Here is a 12,232-nt window from a genome sequence, read left to right as displayed (position 1 = left end):
GAATCAATTAAAGTGGTCCATTGATTCAGTGCCGGCGATAACGTCCCTCAGTTGAGAATAGCCACTCGATAAGATTCTGAGCGCTCTTTTTAATTACTTCGAGTGTTATCACGCGTTCATCCATTATACCATTGGAATGGAAATCAGTCTGATCGAATCAGATCGCCCATCTGTCGGCGCTATTGCAAAGGAAACGAATTGAAAACCGATCGTGTTTTATACTAATTTATTTTGATGTTATTTACAATCCATGCACTTTTGTACAAGTCAAATGTTAGCCTATCGATACATTCTCTTAAAAGTTTATACATTAATACGTCGTCTATTAAATTAACAAACAATATTGATATGATTTTTATAATAATTGTATTTTTCTTATGTGCAATAATTTTAGATTTATATTTACAAATATTCAACAAGCGTGAAGGGCAAGCTTGATTATTAATTAGGTACATTTAATTTATTTATGAACGAATTAAACTAAATTACGTTAAATAAAGTTGGAAGATAAAATGTAAATTCGTATACTAAATTAAAACATCTTTGGCACATATAGTTCGAGTGGGATTAATAATTTTATGCGAAGCGAGGCATCACAATGAATATAATTAAATACTATTCTAGTTAATATTGTACGACGAAAGGGGCGGGTAATGAAGTAATAAAGGAGATGGATGTGTTACAATAATTGTCTAAACTATTTCAATGTTTTGGACATTTTCGAATTCTAAACATGTACATACATTTTCACTCATAATATGATGCTAATTTTAACAGGACTGTGTTTCAACTCAATAAATAAAGTTTTGAATTAAATAAATATTTAAAACCACGTGTAAAAATTAGCTACACAATTATCTAACCTTGTGAACGAAACGTTTATTTAGGTTGACTATTTAGGCAGCGCTTAATTCAACTAACCACCTTATTTGTTCTTCATTAGAGACACTTAAAGAGGTATTGAGGCCAAGTATTGTTTAATTAACGACAACAAAATTACAGCTAACATTAGAAATTGTTTGCTAAATATATAATTAACTTTGTATAGCACACATTGTACAGCGAATACTAAAGCTCTGACCAAAACATACTTAGAGTAAAGTAAAGGGGAAGATATTGGAAGTAATAGTCGATATAATTTCACTTACTAACTACATGAATGATAATTCATCTCCAAAATATAAATATAATTTCTCACTCGATATATTCACAAGATATGGGTCTGCTATTCTTTATGATATGTTATTTTTATCTAGAGCTGAGATAGATTATTCAATGGTATATTTAAAACTAAATACTTATGTCTCTTTGGAATAGCCACAATTAACTGACAAATTTGAAACTAATAAAACATCTATAACATTATCAATAACAAATGAAAAAGTCTGATATGAAATCTATTTGAACCAGGACGATGAGAGCCAAGAAGGATTGTCGCCAGCATTGGAGATGACTTGTGCCTGTAACAAAAGAGATATATGTTAAAATTTAAATGATTAAAGACGTTGTCTATATATATAAAAATGAAACCCGTTTTCCTTGGTCACGGCATCACGCGTGAAGTGAGGACCGATTTCGATAATTCTTTTTTTATTATATTACTTGAAGTACGAGAATGGTTCTTATGTAGAGAAAACGTAATTATATGTACCACGGGCGAAGCCGGGGCGGACCGTTAGTTGTGTTATAAATGAAATGTACGATCTGTAAACAAATATTTGATGGAGAGAGCAACTAGGTAAAAGTAAAACTATAAATAGCCCACAAATTATAGAATATATCACGATAAACAAATTCCATGAAATTTTTCCATAAACGAATGATTCTTTAAGTATTATTAAAATGGAAGGAAAAGCAGCATCGAATAACATAAACCCACTTTAGATTACAACAATAACCTCTCAGAAATCATGGTAATGATATAATGAAAACCAGCAAAACATGATCATAGTCATTTATGTTAAAATAAACATACACATGCAACTGAAAGTTTATATTGACGAGAACCTTACAAGTCTGTTCAATTTCATAGAACTGTAATTAGTAGTGATGCAAACAAATGTCTGTTTGAACTGACGGTACAGAAATAAATTGTTCTCAGAATTTAACGAACTTGCTGCATAGAGGAAGAGGCTTGTGAGTTTATTTAAGCGACCTCACTCCTTATGGGAGCCTCTGTAGTAAATAATAGTTAGTACATGGATGTTGGTAAGCGATCCTGGATTACTTTATGTAGACCTCTTTAATGGTAGTTATAAAATCGATTTGTACTTCATTATATTTATCTGTGTCATTTGTCTGGATAAAGTTAGATATCTTACACTGTAACTTGCCATTTACACTTAGTTAATTCTTACGATTTTATTTATTTATTGACGACCATTTCAGGCGCGTCATTTTATTTTCACTATTATTATAACAGTTCGTTAAAGCAAAAATGTGTATTTGAAATAACCTTTTTATCATCATGATATTCATAGATTATTCTTCTCCTATTATTCATAGTTACTGGATTCAATGACCATTTAGTCTCACATCACTGCGGAGAAAAGCGTTAACCCCAAATTAGAAAAAGAGCGGACCGCAAATATGTTCTCAAATTTAACCCTTCATTTAAATGCGAATTCTCCATTTGATATTATAGGCTGTTCAAATACTTTTTCCTCAAGTTAGGGAGGTGTAGAATTGATTGTGCGCGGTCTGCACTGAATATTTATGAGGGTTAAGTGTGTATGCGAACTCGTTGAATGTTTAATCTCCACGGGTACCATACCTCACGAACTTGGAATCAAATATATACGTTTGAGAAGTATTAACTATTCAAGCAGTATTAGCGTTCCAAGCGAATCAGCTCGGTCGTTCCACCCGCATGCGATCGGTGACGCGCCGCAGCCCGTGCAAATATTTTGTTTGAAGACAAACAATTGTTTGCGATCAGACACCAGCCACCAGGCGAGTCAAAAGTTAAATTTATAGCTCAATTGATCCAATTTCGATTGAACTCCGACTTTTTCGTCGTGTTCGCGTAGAATTAATAATGTATATCGTTTTCCTGAATACAAAATGGCGTTAAAGCGTCGTGTGCTGTTCGGAAAGAATACAGAATGGAATTACGCGAATAAAAGTTTTGTTATTAATTATTTATTTTCAGAGCCTACGCTCTACGTGATGTTTCAATTCTAGCGTAATCAATCTTTGATTACAAGATTGGAATAAAAATAATATGAAACTCAATAAACAGAGACTGGATACTTAATGAACTTTCCAAAAATCAATGAAATTTTAATGGAGATTATGAAAAATAAAGCAATCGGAAAAAGGGACATTACAGACACAGAAACAAAAGCTATACATTTAGATTGTAAAGCGCAGTTCCACATGCCTATGGCGCATGAGCATTTTAAATAAATCTAATATTAACCAATGTAATGATCTTATGAATTGATCTAAAAAAACTTGCCAAAAAATATTTCAGCATAGGGGGATACCTGATGGCTTAAGTATTAGTTATCGTTTAGAGACATATAAATTTATTTTATCAAATCATACGTTTTCAAAACGTCTACTATCGATCCAGGATTTTCACTAACCAATTTGATAAACTTCGCCAAAATATTTACTATTTTCCAAAAACAACAAGAGAGAGATTTAAGATTTAAAAAATAATAAATTACTTCGCGTTAATATTAAATTACTCATTAATTATTATTTTGATACCAATGAAATAAATCAAGAAAGGAGCGTACCTGAGTCGTGGTGCGGGTGTCGGTACACGTGCGCCCTGTCCGGCGCGCGGTCCAGCTGCGCGCGCACCACGCTCGGCCGCTCCGTCGCGGTCGCCTCGCGCTGCACCGCACGCGTTACGTTCGCGCGCCGGACGCCTGTAACCGCTGCTTGGGGTTAGGCAAGGCACAGTTATCACGTGATGTCTTGGAATTACTTCGAATTTTACCCCAGATTGTAAAGCATTTTATCCACCCCTGGTGTGAGTGGATTTTTTTCGGTTTGGAAACCTCTTTATCTAGCCCCAAATTATATAAAATTTTATCCTTTGGTGTGAAATTTTAAGGTGGACAAGATTTTAAGGTGATAGGTTTTTTTAACTGGTGTTTAGAGAGCGTGTGTGTTTAACAATAATATACACGTAATTGCTTAGCACCCCCAGTAATATTTCGAGCTTTTGTCAAAAATCACCCTCGTCTTCAATCATATTCTTTCGAACTTCATGTGATTACTGAATGACCTCTGATCAACTTAGTTTGTAACAGGCCAGTTTTACGCGTGGCTTATTCAAAGGGCTTCTTACATTTAAATTAAATATTTTTAACTTCAATTAGAAAATATTGGTATATACGCATCGGCGGCGGTACGTTTGATGCACTGAAATGTATAAATGCGATATTTGATCATTTAGTCCATAAATACGTTTGTAAGGAAAACATTCTGCATAGCAAGTTATCGCACAATAGGTACAGTTACTATAGACATTGCAGTGTTCACAATTTTATTAATTATCAAAATTATTTTCACATTTACGAAATACAGTTTTTCTAAAGCCTTTATTTAATTCTGTATCAAATATTTATTAATTTAATACCTAGTCATTGACCGTCACTGCCTTTAGTTTGGAAGACTAGCAAATAAACAAAACAAACATGCGAAGGGTTATGAGATGATAAACTAAAACAGCGCAGAGTAAATACTTACTTTCTTTGTGAGCCGTGCTCTTCATTTCTGTTGCCTTTGGAGACGTTGATGGCATTGGAATCTCTGCGTGAAAACATTATCATAAGTATATTATGTGACATTTTTTTATTGGGAATAGGGAAGCGCTTGCTCACAATCTCGCCTGATGTTAAGCTAAGATGTCTTAATGGATGATTAATTATATTGCAAAAACGAATAAATGGAGATAGCATGTCGATTTCGTTTTATACTGAAAAGCATTAAACGGTATTAGAACATGAGGTATCATTCAGTAATGTCTACTATTTCCGAACCAGACAGAATGCATAATTTATTTCCCCTTTCATCGACTCAAAATCCATGCACTTCCCAAATCCCATTAAAGGTTAATAACACAAAATCTAGTACTACAGGGTGTCCCAAAAAGTAGTGATGAACGGAAGCTGGGAGGTAAAAGACCTAGAGGGCTATCCGAATCACCCCCATGTATGTTATGCGATTTTTCGTATTTTCGGAGTTATGACGTTTTTTTTCAATTTTTCACCTATCGCCGAGTACGATGATATTTTCACTCATGGTGACGTCAATTATTGCGCTAGATGCTTGATTTTTTTTTGTTTGCTAAGCTGAAAGATAGGCCAATTCAGTATGGTAGCATTTACTATCGTTAGATCTTCGAATGGAATAAAAAAAAGAATTAAATGCCAAGAAAGATAAAATTACCCAGTATGTTCACCACTTCAAGGGCCCTTAAAAAACTAAAATCACATAAAAAAAGTTTTCCGTTTGGCTTTTAAAAACTTGCTCTATCTATCAGGTAGCTACCCTGAAAATTTCATTTTATTATTTAGAAGGCTTCAATCGAAAAATTTAAATCTAAATATGATAAGTGCAAAAATTGAATTAACATGATGATCAATAAAAACAAATTAAAACCAATAACAAGGTGTTTAATTACCAGAAATTTTTAAAATGACCCCGCTGTTGCTCAGTGCAAGTGCGACATCACCGTAAAAAGTTGTCTTTAAAATGTCTGAATGCCCTTTTATCATTTTTAATGGTTTCTTCTGCTACTATGAATTTTCGGGTTATTTCGTTCAACAAACGGAAATCTTTTTTTATGTGATTTTATTTTTTTACGCGCCCTTGAAGTGGTGATGTTCACCACTGGGTAAGTTTATCTTTCTTGGCATTTAACTATTTTTTTTATTCCATTCGAAGATCTAACGATAGTAAATGTTACCATACTGAATTGGCCTATCTTTCAGCTTAGCAAACCTGCATGAAAATCTCCGTGTGAAAATCTCTGTGTGAAAATCTCTGTGTGAAAATATCTGTGTGAAAATCTCTGTGTGAAAATCTCTGTGTGAAAATCTCTGTGTGAAAATCTCTGTGTGAAAATCTCTGTGTGAAAATCTCTGTGTGAAAATCTCTGTGTGAAAATCGCTGCGTGAAAATCTCTGTGTGAAAATCTCTGTGTGAAAATCGCTGTGTGAAAATCTCTGTGTGAAAATCTCTGTGTGAAAATCTGTCGACAGGCACAGATTTTCAATAAGTGACATTTGGCTTACAGTTGTGCGTAGCAGAGAGTTACCCGGGCACGTTTTTTTATGTGATTTTATTTTTTTACGGGCCCTTGAAGTGTTGAACATACATTTTATCTTTCTTGGCATTTAATTCTTTTTTTATTCCATTCGAAGATCTAACGATAGTAAATGTTACCATACTGAATTGGCCTATCTTTCAGTTTAGAAAACAAAAAAAAAAAAAAATCAAGCATCTAGCGCAACAATTGACGTCACCATGAGTGAAAATATCATCGTACTCGGCGATAGGTGAAAAATTGAAAAAAACGTCATAACTCCGAAAATACGAAAAATCGCATAACATACATGGGGGTGATTCGTCATTCGGATAGCCCTCTAGGTCCTCTACCTCCCAGCTTCCGTTCATCACTACTTTTTGGGACACCCTGTATAATATCTATGTAGAAATAATTCTATTAAAGTTCTTCATTTATCCCAAACCAGATGGGACAGCCACTATCAACTGCCATAAAAATCCATTCGCTTCCCATTATTCATCCGTGACTATCATAGTCCATCTTACAAGTTTCACACACGAAAACTTCGAGTCCGAGTGTTAAAGAAAAGTAATAAAAGTTACCGTATAGTCTGATGGAGCCTTCGGTCTCCCCGAGGGAGTTTTTAGAGATGCAACGGTAGTTTCCGAAATCGCCGCCCTGGAGGTTGCGCACTGTTAACTTCATATGAGCCCTGTGTACAGAAATTACTGTGTTTTTTACTGGAAAACGTAACGGTTAGAGATCCTTTTTCTGTTAAAAAGAGGAACATTTTCCTGTGAATAGAGTTTCGTTTCACTTATGTCTTTTTTATCTTTAAAGTCTTTTTAAAATTTGACTTTGGATAAAAAAATTGGTTAAATTTCAAAAGAGCTAGTTCAGGTATGATAATATAACAAATAAAATAAATACCTATCTAAGAAATATTATTTTCAATTTCTACGATTTTTGTTGTATTGAATTTTCAGTTTATTCTCTACATCATACTCAATTCACGTTTTCAAATTTTAATAACTGAATACATTAGCGAGGCATGTAAAATGCAGACAGAGCCACATATAGCAGTAATAAAAGCAATGGCATTATACATTCCATTTAATATGAATCCTGTCTCACGCACATTGAGGCACATTTGCATGCTGTCTGTGTTGTGTTTTCAAGTTTTTATAAGATCTACGTGTGCAGAAAACTAGAAGTATCTTATCTCAATACCTACTATCAACCCAACCCTTTTTGTATGTGCGTATATTCCTATTCCTACAATGAGCTTTACTATTGATTTTTTCAAAGAGGTATGTATTACATAATTATATTATGCAGACTTTTTATAAACCTATACTAATATCATAAAGCTGATGAGATTGTTTGTTTGTTTGAACGCGCTAATCTCGGGAACGACTGGTCCGATTTGAAAAATTCTTTCGGTGTTAGGTAGCTCATTTATCGAGGAGGAGGCTATAGGGTATAATTATATCATCACGCTACGACCAACGGGAGTGGAGCCACGGGGGTGAAACCGCGCGGAGCAGCTAGTTGAATATATTAATTATTCTTCATTAACATTTAGTATTTGTGACTTTCACATATGGGTGATTATACAAAAATGGGGTAACTTTTGAGGATATTTTGTTTACTATATTTTTTATATCAGATTGTTACAAATTAGGGTGTATATGATAGCTAATCTAATGAATATATTGTTCCAAATCGGGCCAGCCAGTTTTTTAAGTAGATTGTGAGATATTTTAAATTTTCTGAAATTGGCCTCCAGGGGACTGACGAGGCTAACATGGTACTGATAAAAAACACAATTTTGTAATATTCTTAAGTAAATTGAATGAAAATTACTACAAATCTCTCAGTTTTAATAATGGCACATGTCTTTTAAGTATTAAAATCACTTAGTTACGTTTAAAAATGATAATTTATAATATGTGATACTGGGAAAAAACAATGTCTCAAGTTTCAAAACAGCCTTCTGACATTTAACGCTACGTGAATATTCTTACTCTCTTACTTAACTTTTTCTACTTTGACTTAGTTTTACTTGATATTTCAAGTAATTCACAAACAATAGAAACAAAAAAACGGCCAAGTGCGAGTTGGAGTCCTAAAAAACCTATTTTTTATTATGTTTGTAACTAAAAATTTACACTTTTAGCAATTTTTCCTTATCTGTGTTATAAAGACGTTGCTATTTACCAAGTAGAAGTAAACTATATAGCAGTTTATAGTAGACTGTATACACGGCAAGCATCCTGTGTGTTTTTTTATTCCCTTGCGAATATTTAATTTTGCGGAAATTTGCAGTATTAACGGATGTAGGTATCTTTTGATTGCGTTGCGTTATAAGTTTGATTTTTTTACAGCCCCAAGGGTTCTTAATCTTGAGTATCCAATATAAATTTCAGATTGATACCTCCACGCGTTCCAAAAAAAACGTCTTAACAGACAAACGGACAACAAAGTGATCCTATAAGGGTTCTGTTTTTTCCTTTTGAGGTTCGGAGCCCTAAAAATCTACCAATATTTATGTTAAAAGTACTAATTATAGTAAAATTAAAAACCAAAGTCTCGAATGAAAGTCTCATCTGAGTTTTCATAAGAGCCCCTTGACATTTTTATAATGTTATTAAGTATATTAATTAACTTTTATGTTATTTTGAGGTAATTTTACTTCACAGTAATATACGTATACGTATTTATCTGATAAATATAAAAAGCTATGCCCTGAAAGCATCAAAATCAATAATTAAAATAAAATAAGATCTTTTTTAATAAAATTATTAGTAGTTTGTTTCAATAGCTCTTTTCTTTGCTACTCTTTCTTAAATGTTTCTTCCCTAGTCAAATTCAGGTTCTTTTAGCGTGGCGCATGATGTTTTAAACTGAAATATAAAATAGAAATGCTTATACCAATAGCAATCAAGATAAAAGTTCTCAAAAACGACAGAATCATCAGTACTATGGGGTCGCGTCAGTCCTCTGGCACGATATCTGACAAAGGACTGATGCCAGCGGATTGATGAAAAGGGACTTAATATGAGGTTATAATCACAAATTATGTTTTTTTGCCTAATTTCTAATATCAACAAACTATATTTTTACAAATCATAGTTAACCATTTATAAATGAAAATAAAAATCGGATTAACAATAAAATAACGACTCACCATAGGACTGAAATGTTGACTGGCGCAGCAAGATTTTAGAGGACAAACACAACCCTAGCGCTGGTACAATTATGACGGCCGTCAAAATATGCGGTGCACAAGTAACTTCATTACCAATATTAATACTTAGACAGGGATTTGACCTCGACTTGGTGATATTTAGCGAGAATTTCGAATTTAAAAAACACACAACGGACTGACTAGTGAAAACGATGACAAAGTTTAATTTTATTTTTTAAATAAAATGGAAAACATTGCGTTATGAAATTTGTAGTATGTAATACTATGTACATCAAAGATTGTAGTGTTTTTGTAAGTTTTCTTAAATCGATGATAATGTTTAAACGATAGTCACTTGATTGTTGGTTTTCGGAGTTGTGACATGCCAAAGTACTGACATTTGAGGTATTAATTTATTTTTTTTATTCATTTGTATTTTAAATAAAGAAGTGAAATTGAGTGACCAAATAAAGGACGCTTCATTGTTTTAAAATAGATTGTTATTTGAATAAAATATAATAAGACTTTGTTTAAATTGGCTGATGACATCGAGTTACCCCATTTTTGTATAATCACCCATATGTTATTTCCTGTTTGTTTACCGTTCACTAGGGACATTTGTTTGTTTTTCCTTTAGGCTTATAATGATTATATTTTTGTTTTTTTCATGAGCGTCTATTCAAATATTTTTTTATTTATGTCCGATTGGGTAAAATTCTCCATTTTTAATAAAAATTGCCTATCTATATTCTTAGGTAACTTCAATTATTATGCTAGGTATGCATTTGATAAGAGTTCATACTTACTTACTTACTTACTTCATACTAATAAAAAGTATAGTAAAATTATTGTAGAGTCGATCACAAAAGAAATCTAAACAAATAGAAATGAGTGAATCAAAGTAACTCGGAAAATTACATTACCTATTATATCATATTTGCAATCATTATATATCAATATTTTACTAATTATTGTTCACTTTTACAAGTACATTTTGTACAATTTTTGACAATATATCACACTAGCTGCGAAACGCGGTTTAACTCGGTTTTAGCGTGATGATATATAGCCTATAGCCTTCCTCGGTGAATGGGCTATCTAACACAGAAATAATTTTTCAAATTGGAGCAGTAGTTCCTGAGATTAGCACGTTCAAACAAACTAACATCTTCAGCTTATTAGTATAGATTAATTCGGCGTTGCTCTACATAAAATACTGACCTATAAGAATTCTCCTCCGTATTGATAGCATACTTCTTCGTCGGCAGCACCATGACATTATCATACACCCAATAAGATATAGCCCTGGGATGAGCCTCCGTGTGGCAGTCCACGGTCACGTCGGTGCCCGCGGGCGCACCTACCAGCTGGTTTGGCACCCAGATCATTGGTGAAACTGGAATAGTGTGGAAATTAGTATGCTTCTATCTGACTGCGATATCCGTGTATTATGCTAAATAAAATAAATTAACACGCTCGTATTAGCTACACTTGTATGTATGTAACTGACTCCTATTAACCCTATTAACTCGATTTTGACAGATTTAATTCAAACTTTATAATATAATTATTCTTTTCAATTTTTTTTTCGGTGACAAAAAATAATTTCATTAGTTAAATCGTGTTTTATAGTTTTTTTAACTATATGAATTATAATCTCTTTCCAATAATTCTGATGCAGTTCATAAAGTTTAACTGTAGTTAAGACGACAAGTCACTTCTTGTTTCGGATAAACACTTGAATAACCAACTACGCAACAAATATAAATTATTTCTGTTCAAACTGATAAACGGCATGTCAAAAACAAAAAGGAAACAATTTAAAATTTAACGATCATCATGGTCTTTCCGAGAAATATGAAATACTAATTATTTGCTTAAAATGTTTTACAGTGCCGATGTTGTACAATATTTTGGAACAAAAATATATAATAACACATTATTATTCAAACCCGGGCCCTATTTATTCATAAGAAATAGTTTTGTATGTGAATAAGTCAAAAACTACTATACCGGGTGACTGGGACACGTTGGTCATTCAATTGAAAGGGACTTATAGTTTATATCGAGTATGTAAAATTGTCGATATGCAATATATTGAATATACATTTAAGTATATACCAACCGAACTACATAATATTTAATTTTGTTTCAAATAAAAATTCCACCAGCATTTTTGTATCATGAACCCACTTCCCAAACTTAGGTTAATGCTTTAACTTTTGATTTGTTCGTAAAACTTTGCGAAACATCAAACTTAAGCCGACAATACAACGAACCCCTTTAGTAAATTCAATTCCGTAAATAATGGGCGAAATACGTTGAAGTGAGCGATGATTAATCATATCATTTTAAATGGCGCCCGACAACGTACGGCGTATAAAATAAAGTATCGGAAACTAGAAAGCAATTTATAAATTCCTGATAGTGATGAATCGTAGTAAGTTGGTGGGAACTGGGAACGAACATAGACGCTCGATGACGATTTTTCACAGCCCGATAAAGGATTCACTGAGGTGCTGAACGGCTTCGGAAATAAGATGTCTGAACTGGGAACAAACTAGCAACGGAAAATGTGAGTTATTTCGTTTGTTAGTTGCTTTGTTAGTTTGTAAATATAAACATAGTTGAAGAAGAGACACTATAATGAAAAGCTATGCTAGTGTCCTTAACGTTGACTATGAAATTGGAGTAAATCTAAATGAATTACCTACTCCTTTTCATAACCTAAATCATTCCACAGTAACATAATGGTGAATAGCAACCAAATAATTCACAATTGGTGATAATAC

At 33.0% G+C, this 12,232-nt stretch overlaps 1 protein-coding gene across 2 annotated transcripts in view; it reads right to left on the bottom strand.

Annotated features, from left to right (window-relative positions):
• Positions 1-219: 219 nt before the first annotated feature.
• Positions 220-12,232, bottom strand: part of LOC149904306 (lachesin-like) — a 67,883-nt gene continuing 55,870 nt past the window's right edge. Inside the window, exons 7-11 of one of the 2 annotated variants that reach the window (XM_090106989.1) lie at positions 10,662-10,836; positions 6,853-6,962; positions 4,708-4,770; positions 3,747-3,890; positions 220-1,460 (exon numbers count right to left, since the gene is read on the bottom strand). In XM_090106989.1, the coding sequence (XP_089963115.1) occupies positions 1,366-1,460; positions 3,747-3,890; positions 4,708-4,770; positions 6,853-6,962; positions 10,662-10,836 (587 nt within the window). In that variant the 3' untranslated portion in view covers positions 220-1,365. The remainder of the gene's footprint in view (positions 1,461-3,746; positions 3,891-4,707; positions 4,771-6,852; positions 6,963-10,661; positions 10,837-12,232) is intronic. The other variant, XM_090106990.1, reaches the window with a different exon arrangement.

The sequence above is a fragment of the Colias eurytheme genome, chromosome 11, assembly GCF_061535395.1.
Source record: "Colias eurytheme isolate Ceu_HAF_F1 chromosome 11, ilColEury1 Martin Lab GWU primary, whole genome shotgun sequence".
NCBI classification, from domain to species: domain Eukaryota; kingdom Metazoa; phylum Arthropoda; class Insecta; order Lepidoptera; family Pieridae; genus Colias; species Colias eurytheme.
Note: the sequence above shows the minus strand (reverse complement) of the source record. Positions and strands in the feature narration are given on the sequence as shown.